The sequence below is a fragment of the Macrosteles quadrilineatus genome, unplaced genomic scaffold, assembly GCF_028750875.1.
Source record: "Macrosteles quadrilineatus isolate MER2022 unplaced genomic scaffold, UCM_ALF_1.0 Scaffold_3__2_contigs__length_128488019, whole genome shotgun sequence".
NCBI classification, from domain to species: Eukaryota; Metazoa; Arthropoda; class Insecta; order Hemiptera; family Cicadellidae; genus Macrosteles; species Macrosteles quadrilineatus.
This window is the reverse complement of record NW_026542596.1, coordinates 83,023,856-83,041,138: the sequence shown is the minus strand read 5'-3', so window position 1 is coordinate 83,041,138 and position 17,283 is coordinate 83,023,856. Positions and strand designations below refer to the sequence as shown.

General features: G+C 36.9%; 1 protein-coding gene across 1 annotated transcript in view; it reads right to left on the bottom strand.

Moving 5' to 3' along the window:
- Positions 1–3,356: 3,356 nt before the first annotated feature.
- LOC128991009 (aladin-like) overlaps positions 3,357–17,283 on the bottom strand; it is a 29,740-nt gene continuing 15,813 nt past the window's right edge. The window contains exons 3-11 of the mRNA XM_054413709.1: positions 15,979–16,103; positions 14,617–14,770; positions 13,630–13,826; positions 12,321–12,480; positions 10,068–10,237; positions 9,575–9,805; positions 7,688–7,816; positions 3,966–4,050; positions 3,357–3,538 (exon numbers count right to left, since the gene is read on the bottom strand). Coding sequence (XP_054269684.1) covers positions 3,386–3,538; positions 3,966–4,050; positions 7,688–7,816; positions 9,575–9,805; positions 10,068–10,237; positions 12,321–12,480; positions 13,630–13,826; positions 14,617–14,770; positions 15,979–16,103 — 1,404 coding nt within the window. The 3' untranslated portion in view covers positions 3,357–3,385. The remainder of the gene's footprint in view (positions 3,539–3,965; positions 4,051–7,687; positions 7,817–9,574; positions 9,806–10,067; positions 10,238–12,320; positions 12,481–13,629; positions 13,827–14,616; positions 14,771–15,978; positions 16,104–17,283) is intronic.

The window sequence follows — 17,283 nt, the reverse complement described above, 5'->3', positions numbered from 1 at the left end:
GTACTTATTTAATACGCAAGCAGGATTTTTGTGACAATTACTCCTCCGAAACTACTGAACCGATTGACATGTTTTTGGTGTCATTGGAAAGAGGGTAACCTGAAGTTGTGCAGGAAACTTTCATTTTAGGGAAATAATGAGTGGTTGAGGCTCTGGAGCCCTTTAAAGTTTCGTATTTCTCCATAAGATTAACATGGGAAACAAATATTGTTATGCTATGTGTAATGCATAACAATCAGCTGTTGCAGCTGTTGTCAGAAATTAAAAGTGAAGAGAAGAACATATGTTAATTGTAAACAGTCAATACAAACATTTACTTACTCGGTTGAAATGAAATAGTTACTATTTGAATTTGGGTTGGCGTAATTATTACAATGGGAAATACCCCCACCGTAGCAAACCTGCAGACTAAGCGAAGCGAATTTCCATTTGACTGATTGGATTTACACTGAAATGTCTACTTAAAAATATAACATTTATTCTTGATTTAAATAGAATTCGAGTACTCAGGTTTGCTGCATCAGGGAGGGTAAAACTGTTTTTTTTTGTAAAATGTGAATAGTTAGTAAGAAATAAAAACATTTTCCAAATTTGATCAAAATATGTTCACAAACAAGCAAACTACAACAGTTTACTTTTTCTCCATAAGAATAACATGAGAATTTTAAATTTACAATTTTTTGGAATTTTCTCCGTAACCATTAGGCGCATAATAACGCTTCAATATACTAAATTATTTGTTTTTTTAAGCTCTACAAAATGGTTTGGAAAGAAATTGCTAAATTTAATGTTTTTTGGGTAAGAAATGGGAAAGACCTATGTTTACCCCATAAAACCCCCCGTAAACCCCCGTTCCCATGGTCCGATCATGCTGGATCGCGAACTCGTTCGAATAAACGTACGTTTACACGTTTGTACCAAATTTCATCAAAATCGGATCATTTTTGCTCGAGTTATTGTGCTGACAGACACATATATATATAAATATATAAATATATAAATATATAAATATATAAATATATAAATATATAAATACTAGCTGACCCGGCGAACTTCGTATCGCCTAAGTTATAGGTTTCCCCTAAGACAGACCGATGGAAAGAAAGTGCCGTTACGTTTAATTTTCAAGATGATCTCGTTCGCATCGCTCAATCACGTCCTGGTTGAAGTTCGTTCGCTACGCTCACTCACCTTTGGGTTGGAGCTCGTTCGCTACGCTCACTCACCTTTAGGTTGGAGCTCGTTCGCTGCGCTCACTTGCCTTCAGGTTAGCTCGTTCGCTACGCTAACTCGCCTCCAGGTTGAAGTTCGTTCGCTACGCTCACTCACCTTTGGGTTGGAGCTCGTTCGCTACGCTCACTCACCTTTAGGTTGGAGCTCGTTCGCTGCGCTCACTTGCCTTCAGGTTAGCTCGTTCGCTACGCTAACTCGCCTCCAGGTTGAAGTTCGTTCGCTACGCTCACTCACCTTTTGGTTGCAAATTAGCTGTTGTCATAAATGTAAAAGAAATAATAGTGCTGCACCCTGTTGGTAATCCTTGTAACTTTAATGCTATTGAACATCATAGAACAGAACCAACTTGTTTAATTGAAACAGCTGTTAAGATTCATTAATTCCATTTCTCATAAGGTTAACATGGGAAACTCCAGAGCCACTGGGGCGGAACCCTTTTAAGAATTTCGAAACGGGAAATAGTTTACGTCCGATTCGCATACCTACAGAATTTACACACCAAATTTCATAACGATCGGTGAAGTCGTTCCGGAGGAGTTTGCAGACAAACACTGTGACACGAGAATTTTATATATTAGATATAAATATATAAATATATATATATATATAGATATATATATGTATATATATATGAATTTGAACGGATGGTGTTTTTGGCCTCTAGGGACCCCTAAACGAACAAAAATCGGTCCCGCGTCCAGGTCTTACCATGAGTACTACGGTAATAGCTTATTCCCTATATGGGAAATTTGCTAAAACGAGAGAGCCTGGATAAATTGATATACTAAAAAGAAAACTGAATTAACACTGTGCTGCATTTCTTAGTAATCATTGAAAGAGACGATTTGCAAACTATGGAAACATAGGAAAGTCATAGAACACCACCAAGGGAAAGAAATAGAAATAATGTGTGTTATAAACACTAAAAAACAAAATCAGCTTTCGAAAAATGATAACATATTTACAAGAAATGTTGATTATATCGATCTGTTATCTACATCTTGAGTATAATCTTTGAGTCAAATCTTTTATAGTCATAAAAAATATGACTTTTTCGTTTTAAAATAACGCCTGTAATACTAAGCAATTGCTCGATTTCGAGCAACAGGGACACTAGTTAATTATAAAACATGTTGTTGATATTGTATAAAATGTACAGTAAAATTCAAAAATTATATTCTCTACTTGTTAGTCTACTTATAGAGCTAACTGTACCCGTTGGATTGAATGAACAGTGGAGTGAATGAACAGGCAAATAATTTGTAAAATTACTTTTTGGAGTGAACCATCTTGGAGTGAATGAAACATATCGATAATTACAACTCAAGTTGTTGCGTTATTGCCTGCTTGTATAGCCTTCATCTATGGCGACGCAATGCCCGCCCGCATCTTAGACCTTCCGGGACTCGAATCTTAGACCTTCCGGGACTCGAATCTTAGACCTTCCGGGAATCGAATCTTAGACCTTCCGGGACTCGAATCTTAGACCTTCAGTGAATTAGACCTTCAGGGACTCGAATCTTAGACCTTCAGGGAATTAGACCTTCCGGGACTCGAACCTTAGACCTTCCGGGAATTAGACCTTCAGCAACTCTCATTTTATAAACATTTATTTAAAAAAGTAACATTTTGTGCCCAAGGTCTAATCCCGCAAGGTCTAAAACAGTATCAGTGGATAAGTTTTTTGCATTGACTGTACTCTTAGACCTTCCGGGAATTAGACCTTCGACATACTACCAGATTAGACCTTTAGCAACAAGTACAAACTGCAAAATGTGTGTCGAAGGTCTAATTAGACCTTCCGGGAATTAGACCTTCAGCAACTGATCCTAAAATTTAAGATGAAAATAAGTTAAAATCCAGTCATATAAATAAAAGATGAGATAAATATGTTGACCAAATCACCATAAAAAATATATATAAATATGTTGATAAATTATCCAACCAATATCCTTTAAATCACTTATGAATAAAACATTTCCCACACCTTCCAGTTTTTTAGATCAGACAAATGCATCTCTCATAAATAACAAACTTATTTTTAATGAAAAAAGTCGACACTTGATAGATTCATACAACCAGAAATAGAAAGATCACTTTATTTATCTATAAATATAAAAAACAATGTACAAGACTAAAGGTGAGCAAAGAATCAATTTAAAGTGTAATCATGGAACGCCGAGGGAGATGCGTAGGAAGAGACGTTTGGTAAATCGTAGTTTGTAATGTTTCCATAACTCCTGTCATGGGACTCCAGCTCCGAGTAGATGATGGGGAAGTACTGGACTCGGCCACTGGACCAACCCTGGAATATGTTCATAGTTTCAGATTTTAGAACTGCCAACTGCAGCTAACATTTTATATTTATTTTATTTTAATTAATACTTTATGGGTTTTTATGTAAAAATCCAAATTTTAGAAAAATGAAAAACACCTCTAGCATGGTTGGTTTTGCATGTGTTGGTTAGTATCTACATAAAAAATTTCATCAAAATTCGACCACAGGTCTGTAGCTTTGGACACATCCACACGACATCACTTCAAAAACAACTTTTTTGGGTTCAGAACTGACAGCAACGATATTGAATTTTAAACCAATGATTATGAATGATAGAACAATGTTTCCCTGGGGTTATTTCAAACACACAGAGTATAAAAGAATCAGTAATAAATTTACAAAGCCTTGTTATGTGATAAACATTATCTTAAGACAAATGGCAACTAATACTTACAATTGTGAGGTTAGCACCATCATTAAAGTTGTTCTGGAATGAAATAACTGCAGGTGACTCGTTAGCAACTCCTTTGATAAAGCAACTGGAAAATATGAACTTGGTTAAACATTTAAAACAGAATGTTTGGTTGTAGCGTAAGTATAAAACAACATAAAATGTGTTTAGATACAAGAAAAATAATATTTCCATTCCTTCAAGTGCAAAGATAACGAAGAAAGGCACCACACTTTTGACTGTCTTTAACCATAAGTCTTGACAGTAGACACTGAATTATCTAATTCTTTATTTCAAAATTCGTTTCTGGGTTGTACTGAAAAACTGACTACTTTTATTTTACTTAGATAATTGGGAATATAATAAAGATAAAATATTTTTAAAGCAGATATTATTCATCCCTCACTGTCAATTACTTTCTTTAGAGGGTTTACAAAGTACAAGTACTTGATAAATTTGAGGGGTGGATTGATTTGATTTGTAAACACACCCCATTCAAAATTTTTAAAACTTCCAAAATCATATGAATACAAAATCAAATATAAATGGTAAAGGGAGAACTTCTCTAATAACAATTTAAAGTTTTTGTGGTATTTTAGCATTATTTATCACAACTACCACATGAGTAGTGGTAGCTGATTCCAAAGTTACTGTTATTAAGAGTAAGACACATGTAAATAAAAATATACAACTGAACACTGAAGAAGTTACTAGGTGGCGTTCGCAGAGGCATCCACAAAATTGAGCGGAGTCATCAAGGGTTCATATTATATTGTTTTTGTCATACTGCAGTAAAAACAGTCGTCATTGGTGCATGCTTTGCGGGTCTAAAGTAGCATTTTTACTCTTTAGGGAATAAAATTCGTTTTTAGCATCTATGGAGTAAAACTCAGCTGTTGTCAACTCAGTTGTAAATTTCTATTGTAAACTATTGAATACGTATCGAAATATGTAACGATTCGTGCTTCATAATCATTTTAACCTACAGTCTACAGTCTCTGCTCATAGCATTTTAGCATTGCAGATACATTAATGTAATTGCCAAATAAACTTCCCACACTCTGCACTGCAAGCCTTATTACTTCCTTCACCATTTCCTACGTCATAGACCAGTTTCCATCCCTTCTCATAGCATTTAAGTATTAGATACATTTATCTAACTGCCCAAACGGTTCCCTCACTCTGCACTGCCAGCTTTTACTACTTCCTTCACTACTTCCTACGTCGTGGGGCCTGTTTCCCTTCCCTTCTCATAGCATTTTAAAATTGAAGATACATTAATCTAACTGCCACAGACGGTTCTCACAATATGTTCATACTTTACTACTTCCTAAGCCACTTCCTACATCGTGGACCTGTTTTCATAACTTTCCTTAGCATTTTAGTATTTCAGATACGTTAATCTAATTGCCACAAACATTGCCCACATTCCGCACTGCTAGCCTTTACTACTTCTTTCACCATTTTCTATGTCGTGGCCATGCTTCCATCCCTTCTCATAGCATTTCAGCATTGCAGATACATTAATCTAACTGCTACAAACAGTTTCCAGTTCCCAAACTCCACACTGCTCACCTTACTACTTCCTTCACCTTTTCTTACGTCGCAGACCTGTTTCCCTCTCTTCCCATAGAATTTTAAGATAGTAGATACCAAGATACCTTAATCTAATCGTCATAAACAGTTCCCACACTCCGAAAAACTCGCCTTTACTGCTTCCTTCATCACTTCCTACGTCACAGACCTGTTTACCTTCCTTCCCTTAGCATTATTGGAATGCAAATACCTTAATCTATTGGTCATAAACAGATCCCACACTCCGGACAGCTCGCCTTGACTACTTCCTTCACCACTTCGTACATCGCGGACCTGTTTTCCTCCCGTCCCATAGCATTTTAGGATTGTTGATACCATAATCTAATAGTCATAAACAGTTTCCACACTCCAGACAGCTCGCCTTGACTATTTCCTTCATCACTTCCTACATCGCGGACCTGTTTTCCTCCCTTCCCATACCATTTTAGGATTGCAAATACCTTAATCTAATGGTCATAAACAGATCCCATACCCCGAACAGCTCGCCTTTACTACTTCCTTCACCACTTCCTACGTCGCGGACCTGTTTCCTTCCCTTCCGATAGCATTTTAAGATTGCAGATACCTTAATCTAATAGTCATAAACAGTTCCCACACTCCGGACAGCTCGCATTGACTACTTCCTTCACCCCTTCGTACATCGCGGACCTGTTTTCCTCCCGTCCCATAGCATTTTAGGATTGTAGATACCTTCATCTAATGGTCATAAACAGTTCCCACACTCCGGACAACTCGCCTTGACTACTTCCTTCACCACTTCCTACGTAACGGACCTGTTTCCTCCCTTCCCATAGAATTTTAGTAATGCAGATAGCTAAATCTAATAGTCATAAACAGTTTCCACACTCCGGACAGCTCACCTTGACTACTTCCTTCACCACTTCCTAAGTCGCAGACCCGTTTTCCTCCCTTCCCATAGAATTTTAGGAATGCAGATACCTTAATCTAATCGTCATAAACAGTTCTCACAATCCGGGCAGCTCGCCTTGACTACTTCCTTCACCACTTCCTACGTCACGGACCCGTTTTCCTCCCTTCCCATAGAATTTTAGGAATGGAGATACCTACCTAAATCTAATCGTCTTAAACAGTTTCCACACTCCAGACTGCTCACCTTTACTACTTCCTTCACCACTTCCTACGTCACGGACCTCAAGCTAGTGTCGTCATTTGATTATATTTATGATCCATATACCACCGTTTATGGTCTAATATCTGTGGAATAATGCTATCAGCTATTTATTTATCTACTGCATTCAAAAGTCAACAGCTGATCATATGTCTTTGTTTATGTGTCAAATACTGCTTCCATAAGGATTACATTGAAACTTTGAGACCCAGTGGGGCGGATTCCTGAGAGACTTTTTTAACGCCATATAGATGTTGGCACTCACCGATATGGTCTTTATCACCATGCAAAATTTGAAAACGATTGATTCAGCCGTCTAGGAGGAGTTTGCGTATTACGAAATGCATAAAAGTCGACGTATAAGAGCTTCGCTCAATGAACTAAATATTACACCCAAATCAAAACGCCAAGTCAGAACTCAAGCTTTTTATCAAACGTATTTACTCTTTATTTAACAGAATTGCAAAAATTAGAATAACCTATTAATCTATTCTATCTTAGTTTTTTAGGATAAAGCAATTTGGCAAAAGAATAATTTGACTAAGAATGATGTATACACGACTTACAAAAAAAAGTGTCAATAGAAAAAAAAGAAACCCACAAAAAGTGCATAACAAAACTAATTTGATATTTACATGTTTAATATAATAGGCCTAATGATTCTTTTGAAAACATTGAAGAACTTACCAAGGTGACTAAGAATGATGTATACACGACTTACAAAAAAAAGTGTCAATAGAAAAAAAAAGAAACCCACAAAAAGTGCATAACAAAACTAATTTGATATTTACATGTTTAATATAATATGCCTAATGATTCTTTTGAAAACATTGAAGAACTTACCAAGGTGACTAAGAATGATGTATACACGACTTACAAAAAAAAGTGTCAATAGAAAAAAAAAAGAAACCCACAAAAAGTGCATAACAAAACTAATTTGATATTTACATGTTTAATATAATAGGCCTAATGATTCTTTTGAAAACATTGAAGAACTTACCAAGGTGACACATGCAGAGTATGACCTAGAGAAGTCATGAACACAGCTATGATATCACACTGTTTGAACATAACTGCAAGGTAACGTCCCTTCTTGTCCCACGCCAGACTGCTGACTTCACCTCCCACCCTGCAGACAACATTGCACAGTAAAAACTGCTTGCTTGAGAGCGGTTTTGATCCTTATGCGGGACGTGTAAAGCACAGCTCAATTTCACATTTTCCATCATTATTGCATATTAGGTAAATGAAATAAGACAATAAGTATTTGGGAATTGGTAATCTTGGTATTGTTTTTGATTCAAAGATGAAGTGGTCGGAACATGTTGAATACCTAAAAAATAAATTACGTAAATATATTTATGCATTTAGGCAACTTAGTGATATTCTCGAAGAGCAAGAAATTAAAATAGCATACTATGCATATGTTCAATCATTGTTGTCTTTTGGAATTATTGCTTTTGGTGGTGCTTACAAAACTATCTTGCAACCTGTTTTTGTAGTGCAGAAAACAATACTTAAAGTTGCTTTTAAAAAACACTTTAGATATTCAACTGACGATCTTTTTGTAGAATCGGGAGTTTTGACAGTCAGGCAGTTATTTTTAAAATTTATTTTAGTTCACATGTACAAAAACTTTGATAATATTTTTGTAAAAATTACTCATCCCCACAATACGCGCTTTTCTCGAAATGTTGGTGTAAGTGTTCCACAAACTTTCAAATCATTTTCAAATACGAATTGCTTTCACTTAACCCAAATCATTTATCGTAACATGTGTAACAGATATCAAAATGTCAACATTCTAAATTCACCCTCTCTCTCTCTATTTAAGAAGCATGTTGTGGGGTGGCTTGTTGGTCTGAGTACAGAGGACACCGAGGCCGTTATCGCGTTGGGCGGACCTGACCGTTGACCCTACACAATCACTGATACACCACTTTCACTGACTGACTAATACACTACACCCCACCTCTCCTCTTCAATCTTCACCAGATATTATAAATTACCTCTGTTTGCACAAAGAGTTTTTTTTTTTTTTTTTTTTTTTTTTACCGTCAATTTATTCCAGAACACTAAAAATTCAGCTTCAAGCAAGACAAATAAAAAAAAGATTTAAATTATACGATTTTTTTTTTCTCCTATATATTTTTTACTTCCCATCTAAATTAATCTTTTCGCAACTCAGTCTACGCACAGGCCCTGCCTATGTAGACTTTTTCCTTTCTTATAGAGTGTATTTTTTTTTAACACTTTTATTTACTTATTTCTACAGTATATAATTTTTGTTTTGTTAGCTAGTTAGTAATATTTTGCTGTTTCATATTTAAGAAAAGAAAAAATACAATGTACTTGTCTGTAAATAATTAATGGGAAATAAAATATTATTTCATTTCATTTCATTTCATTTATTTCATTTCATTTCATTTCATTTCATTTCATTGAAATAGGTAGAAATGCAGCAATTACAAATACATTATTACAGGCTGAATTCCACTTTAAATTGGCAAAAAACATCACACTTATCATAGCTTAGGTTAGCCTTCAATAGAAGACTAATTTATGCTTCCTAATAATTTATCACCGAACCCAGGTAATTCTGACGACTATAACATGAGCTATTGGACCATCGAACACACACAACCACATGACTCAAGTGAGTGAAAACGGTAGAAACTGATGTCTCCATACAGTTTAAGGAGAATATGATTTGATTTTCCTTCTTTATGATTCAGTGACTCATTTACTTATTTGGTTTTAGCCTTTTTGGTTTTAGAACTATACCCTACAGATGTTTGAGCAGATAGAAAAAAAGTAGTTTAAATTAAATGCTAATTATTTAAATGTCAAGGCAATAAATTTGAACACATGATTTCGGTCCACCAACCTTTCTCCGTTGTCGAGTTCCACCGGGGTGAGGTCTATCAAGGGAGTGGCAGCCCGACGGTCCTCCTCCTGGAACACGCCGGCAGTCTGACTGCACATCAGGGAGTATATGACAGGCTCCAGGGACACAGCGAAGAGAACAAGAGAGGAGCACGGAGACCAGACGGCAGACACCACACGACCAACTGTCAACGCCCAGCGATCAGCATTCCACTGACACGTCTCCCACACCCTGATAGTCAAGGAACACAATGTAAAAACTTTCACTATTTACAGACACACTATGCACAAAATAAACATATGTTAATGATCTGTTTAGTTTTGTGACTATAACCCTTGGACTAATTTTAATTTTCTAACCCCCTTAATCAGCAACAGACATCCCTTGGATTAGAGCCTAGACTTTTATTGAGCAAAATGATCTGCCACAACATAGTGCACTTTTTCCTGCAATTAACACATTTTATTACAATACACTGAAGATATAAGTCTACCTGAACACCATGTTGGTAGTAGCAGCAAACAGTTTCAGAGAGTCAGGTGACCAAGACACTAGACTTATTCCACCACCACCCACTCTCTTGAGAGGTACAGCATTGTCTAGTCCTACAGCCCACACATACATGGTCTGGTCTCGGGCACTGCCACTGACTAGCAGGTCCCCCTGAAACACAACACCATGTTGGTAGTAGCAGCAAACAGTTTCAGAGAGTCAGGTGACCAAAGACACTAGGCTTATTCCACCACCACCCACTCTCTTGAGAGGTACAGCATTGTCTAGTCCTACAGCCCACACATACATGGTCTGGTCTCGGGCACTGCCACTGACTAGCAGGTCCCCCTGAAACACAACACCATGTTGGTAGTAGCAGCAAACAGTTTCAGAGAGTCAGGTGACCAAAGACACTAGGCTTATTCCACCCCCACCCACTCTCTTGAGAGGTACAGCATTGTCTAGTCCTACAGCCCACACATACATGGTCTGGTCTCGGGCACTGCCACTGACTAGCAGGTCCCCCTGAAACACAACACCATGTTGGTAGTAGCAGCAAACAGTTTCAGAGAGTCAGGTGACCAAAGACACTAGGCTTATTCCACCACCACCCACTCTCTTGAGAGGTACAGCATTGTCTAGTCCTACAGCCCACACATACATGGTCTGGTCTCGGGCACTGCCACTGACTAGCAGGTCCCCCTGAAACACAACACCATGTTGGTAGTAGCAGCAAACAGTTTCAGAGAGTCAGGTGACCAAAGACACTAGGCTTATTCCACCACCACCCACTCTCTTGAGAGGTACAGCATTGTCTAGTCCTACAGCCCACACATACATGGTCTGGTCTCGGGCACTGCCACTGACTAGCAGGTCCCCCTGAAACACAACACCATGTTGGTAGTAGCAGCAAACAGTTTCAGAGAGTCAGGTGACCAAAGACACTAGGCTTATTCCACCACCACCCACTCTCTTGAGAGGTACAGCATTGTCTAGTCCTACAGCCCACACATACATGGTCTGGTCTCGGGCACTGCCACTGACTAGCAGGTCCCCCTGAAACACAACACCATGTTGGTAGTAGCAGCAAACAGTTTCAGAGAGTCAGGTGACCAAAGACACTAGACTTATTCCACCACCACCCACTCTCTTGAGAGGTACAGCATTGTCTAGTCCTACAGCCCACACATACATGGTCTGGTCTCGGGCACTGCCACTGACTAGCAGGTCCCCCTGAAACACAACACCATGTTGGTAGTAGCAGCAAACAGTTTCAGAGAGTCAGGTGACCAAAGACACTAGGCTTATTCCACCACCACCCACTCTCTTGAGAGGTACAGCATTGTCTAGTCCTACAGCCCACACATACATGGTCTGGTCTCGGGCACTGCCACTGACTAGCAGGTTCCCCTGAAACACAACACCATGTTGGTAGTAGCAGCAAACAGTTTCAGAGAGTCAGGTGACCAAAGACACTAGGCTTCTTCCACCACCACCCACTCTCTTGAGAGGTACAGCATTGTCTAGTCCTACAGCCCACACATACATGGTCTGGTCTCGGGCACTGCCACTGACTAGCAGGTCCCCCTGAAACACAACCCAATGTAACCCGGGTATTGGTAGAAAAATGTGGGAATTTTTATTAGCTTTATCATGCTACCTACATAGTATGGTCGCCATTTCATAAGAAAGTATAAAGTAAAGTATTTTATTTGTGTAGTAGGTATTTAGCTGTGTGGGCATTACAGGTCTTAACTGTATCAGTTTGTAAAATCTTAGTAAGAGTTCACGAAGAGGTTTGACAAATTTGCATGTAGTTAGTTTTAAAAGTTATGACATAGGCCTATAATGGTTAAAACATACCTTGTCAGACAATCCTTAACATGTAGTGTCATATTACATATAACATTATAATATGTCATACACGCAATCCTGGGGCTATGAAAATGAATTTTAATTATAAGTTATGTTGTCAACTTTGACCAGGATTTTTTGGTATCGTCTCATTATAAAATTTTTGCTCTATATCAGACAGCATAATGAAATTCACATACAAAATTCAGGAATTTCACAAACATTGTCAACAATAACAAACTGGATGATTTATTTCTCCTATTCTGATGCACAGAGCATAGCTATATCAGTATAATTTGATTGTCCTTTGTTTTATATATCCATATTTCAGTTAAGACACACATCTAATGTGGTTGTGAGGAGAGGAACTGTGGATAATCCTTCCTCTACTATATCGAACCTGAGGGCTCCATGCGAGATCAGACACGTGCGTGTGGCCTCGACGAGTCAGCAGCTGTGTGTTGGAGGCAGACGGACGAGTAATGACAGAGTTAGGGTCTACATGCCACACAAGCACTCCAACCTCACAGCCAACTGCCAGCTCCGACCCACACAGTGGTCTTCAACACAAACAAACAGGATTCCATATATTAATTGACAAGTATAAAATACAGTATTCCTGGGACTTCCAACCCTTAACCCTCAAATATAACCTATGACCTCGCCCTGCATGGCCAAATGCTCCTGAGGATGGCACTCAGGCTTACCTGCACAGTGAAAGTCTTCTCAATATGTAGGCATAGCACACAAACAGAAACAACCACACACAAAATTAAAATATTTCATTCACTTTGTCACACATAGAAAAGATTGTCCACAATGGTGGTGTAGGATGCAGTTCAGTTAACTTCCTCTAATACTGGTTAATGCCAATTATATTTTGAAAAAAAAGTATTAATATTAAGGGGGAAATAAAATTTAACAAGGCATGTACACTTTTGTCAGTTTTAAAATCACATATTTTTTATTAGTCAACGTTTTATTACAAACTAAATCTATTTACAAAAAAAAAAAAACTGATATAATATTTTTAGATGATAAATAAGTTATACTTTAAACTTTGTACCAAATATACAAATTTTGTGTATTAGCTTTATTGTTGGATAAAGACTAACTACTGTATTTAAATTTTATCATATTTGCTTATTGCTCTATTTTTGTTGAACAGATTGTAAATTAAATACAATGTAAAAAAAGTTATTTTTATTCATCATCCAAAAACATTTTTAGTGACTGAAACTTGATTTTTAATTGTTTTATGAGCTGACACAGCTAGGCTCCAAGGACTCTTAACCCACTAATTTCTCAATAGGAGTTTTTTAATCTAGAATATTCTATAATCAAGCATATGTCAAGACCCAGACAAGCAGGGTTAGAGGAAGTTTACTGTAGTTCCAACCTGGCAACACCAATAATCATTGTAAATAAGTAGGTATGTTACAGGCCTGTTTAGGCATACAAGATTGAGAATCTAGCTGATTCACTGGTTATAGTCCTGCTCAGAAAAGGTGTTGGAGTTAAAATTTGGAGGTCACTGAATTTTGAAAATTCCCAAACCCTCAAAAGTGGTCAGTGACATAGATAAATTTCAAATTAGGTAAGTTTATTTATGTGTTACATATAGGGAATACTCCCCCACTGTACACGTAACTGATTTTCCTATCAGAAGTAAAATTAAATGTGTTCTAAAACGATTTTAATCAACAGACCTCCAGGCGAGACAGGAGACGAAGCGCTGTCCCCGACACTTGAGCAACGGAGTCAGCTGTGAGTTGTCCAGATACACCCTGATAGAGTCGTCACTAGCGGCCACGGCCAGTCTTGTGCAGTGGGGATGCCACGCCAGACACCGGATGTTGCTACTACTGTACACGGGGTTCTGAGATACCATCAGATCTTCCTTAACCTTTAACATATATGACTATGAAAATGGCAACTGTAACATGTACAATAAAATGCAGCTAGCTTACCTTAGAAAAATCCTGGTAGGCCACGGAATACAGCATAGTTCTTTCTCTTTAGTGTTGACAAAGAGAGGGAAATCTCATTTTCTCTTCTCTCTTTTTGTCTACACTTGACAAAGTTCCATTGAAAAACTGAATTGTGTCTTCTGTGCGTTCTATAAATGAATATTCATATGGGCTACCTGGACTTTTCTTCCTAAGATAATCTTACTGCTAACTATTTTTTCTGCAAATCTAAATCCTAACTTTGCGCATTTCCTTGAATAAAACTAACGGTAACATGATAACTCTTTCAGCTTTGATTAGATTGCATACTTAACGTCTAATTATTACCTGAATTTTTTGAAACTTTGACCTTTGTCAATTCTAAGTAAGTAAGTTCCGCGGTTATGTTTTGGGATTTGAGATTCGGTTTTTTTAAGTTTCGGTTTCGGTTTTGAGATTTGAAATTTCTGGTTTCGACCATCACTAACTTAAACCCATTAAAATAGGTCAAAATGCACAAAACGGTCAAAATGACCGGATGTGTTCTTTCACGTTATAACAAACATGGGTTCAAATGTTGGTTGGTTGGCAAAAGTTGAAATTTAAAAAAAAATCCTTAATTTCAATGTATAAGCCTACTAAGTTTCATTTGCCCAATATGGTTGTTGGTTTAGCAGATGGTAATATGCTGATATGTACAAAATTAAATTTTCAAAACCCTTTCACAAACAAATGGTTTTATCTTACCTTCTTCTTATACCCAGGAACAACATTATGAAGAGTTGAAGCAAAGCGTATTGCGGCCAACATTTGTTTGGCGACAAACTCTAAAACTATAAAGCCTTGGTTTTCTCTCGGATGTGCAGCCACTTCTAGCATCGGGACAAATCCTTTCTCGTACCTGCAAATCATAGGTTTGGAATAAATCACTGCAATAATCTAAGTACTTCACAAAACTTCCAACAAAAAAAATTTAAAATTTCACAAAAAACTTTGTATTTGTTTACTAATATAAATAAAGAACAGAGGTCAAACAAAAAAATGTTAATAAATCTAGCATATACAGTCTTTTTAAAGCCAACATTAACAGAATCATTGTTATTTTAATTTGGAAGTATGGGTTTATAATTAGCCCATGATTGAACTACTGGTCCATACTTCAATGATTTCCTTTTGGTGCTCTAAAATCAGCAGTATTGCAATAACGACTGCAATAGAAGACGATCGGTTGGTAATCAGAAATGTTAAATAATCTGGCACTGCCAAAGTTCCAAATCTACCCGATTAGCGAGTGTCCTACTGTAAATAGTAAACAATATTAAACATGCCGAACAGAAATATTCCAGCTGATATATAAAGATGAAAAATCTATGAGAATTGTTTTGGCTTAATCTATGATTAAACACACTATTAAAAACAACAAATAGGAATACACATAGACAGTAGACCCCCTCTTAACCGACCCTAACGGGACCGGACCTAAGGATGACTCAAAGGGTCAGTTGAAACGGGCAATCCCTAAAAACTTGAAAAATGAAATGCTATTCATTTGGAATTAAATATCCTAATCATTATTCTGAAGTCGTGCATGGTGCATTATTTAGAAAATAAACTACACTTAATCTCCTTTATTAAGTATTGACAATAGAAAAGTCGCAAATAAAGCCAAAACACGGTTAAATCAAATACTTTCAGTGGAATAAATTACAGTCGTAGACAAGAGTCAATAAAAATTCTTAGTTTAATACCTTTAGTGATAATTATTGATTCTTTCAAAATCTATCAAAACACGGTGTTCCGAACTTAGTCCAAATTAAAAATAGGCCAACAAGCAACCATCTCGTTACGAGACAGGATGTTTATCTAGGATAAATAAAAAAATAGCTTATTCTTTGTAACATCCTATAGAGTTAAGCATATTGTTCCCATTGCAGAGCGTGGGAGCGGAATGCCAAGATTCCTAGATAGCAGCGGTTAAACCAAACTGATTCCAAAACGAGATCGGTTAAAACAAACTTTGTAATATTTTACAAGCGAGGGCAGATTATCGGTTAATGTGAGGTCGGTTAAGAGAGGGTCTACTATAATTAGCGTAATGAAATGTTTTACCAGGTATGCTGGAGTTTTTTCCACAAAGTTTGTGAAACTGGCAGGAACACTTTGCTACCGTCCTCTTTGGACATTGAAGGATGTAACATTTCATTTGTTATCACTATGTGAGGGTGGGATGACAACTGTAAAAAGAAAAATAACTAACCATTACACTTGTTGGCTCTTAAATCTAAAAGTAAAATAAATTAATGCTGTCTTATTGGTTTGTAGAATACATTGTGCCAAATAACAACATATAATGTTGATATACAAATCTGAATAATCTAAACTAGCAGCCAGCTTCACTTTGTGACTTCAAAATCTGCAATGTATCTATATATAAAGCCAAAAGTACCCGGATGAACTTTTGAGAAAACTACAAGCCACACCCCCATAAACCATATACTTAAATTGTTTGTCATGACGAGAAACCTTGCGCAAAATTATCCATTATTTCACAAATTGCCCTTTAAGGTCGTAATTCCTTTCTAAAGGGAACTTTTCATATACCTAATGTTAAAAATACTTCAGCTGTACTTATTTGTTTGTTATTCTTTCAATTTATTACCTTATTAAAATCAGGTGTGATTATTTGTTTCTTTTACTGTATTTTGTTTATTTCAGGTTAACCAATCAATCTATATATTAATTTGAAACTGTTTTTCTTTGTAACAGCTATTTTGAGAGAACGGCTGGGCGTAGAAACTCGGTAGAGGTGTCTAAAGAAAGGTCCTGGTCTGTAGATGAGCCATCAAAAGAGAAAATGGAGAATTCCCTCGGGGCTCTGCCCCAGTGGCCTTTAAATTCCCATCCCATGTTATTCTTATGGAGGAAAACGAGGTTTTTGTCACAGCTAATTTGAGAGAACGGCTGGGCGTAGAAATTTGGTAAGGGTGTCTAAAGAAAGGTATTGGTCTGTAGGTGAGCCCTCAAAAGAGAAACGATGTAAATTTCCTTGGGGCTCTGCCCCAGAGGCCTTTAAAGTTCACTCTGCAATTTTCTTTACATTTCGACCATATGGATAATTTTACACTACTTTTAATGAACCAGCTGTTAATATTAAAATTGTATTCAAAGGTCTACTGAAACTGTCAAAATTAAATGTTTACATTATTATTTATGATTTTAAATGGATTCTCCACTGCATGGCAAGTTTTTTATAGTTTCAACAAAATGATGAATTTATGATACGTTTGAAATGTTTTGTTCAAAAATCTATGCTTTTCCTTATCGGGTTAGCTTATACATATTGTAAGGTTGGCACTTGCCTTTTTTTCCTACTTTCAATCACCATTTATTTTTAAATTCAAGAAAGAACACCTG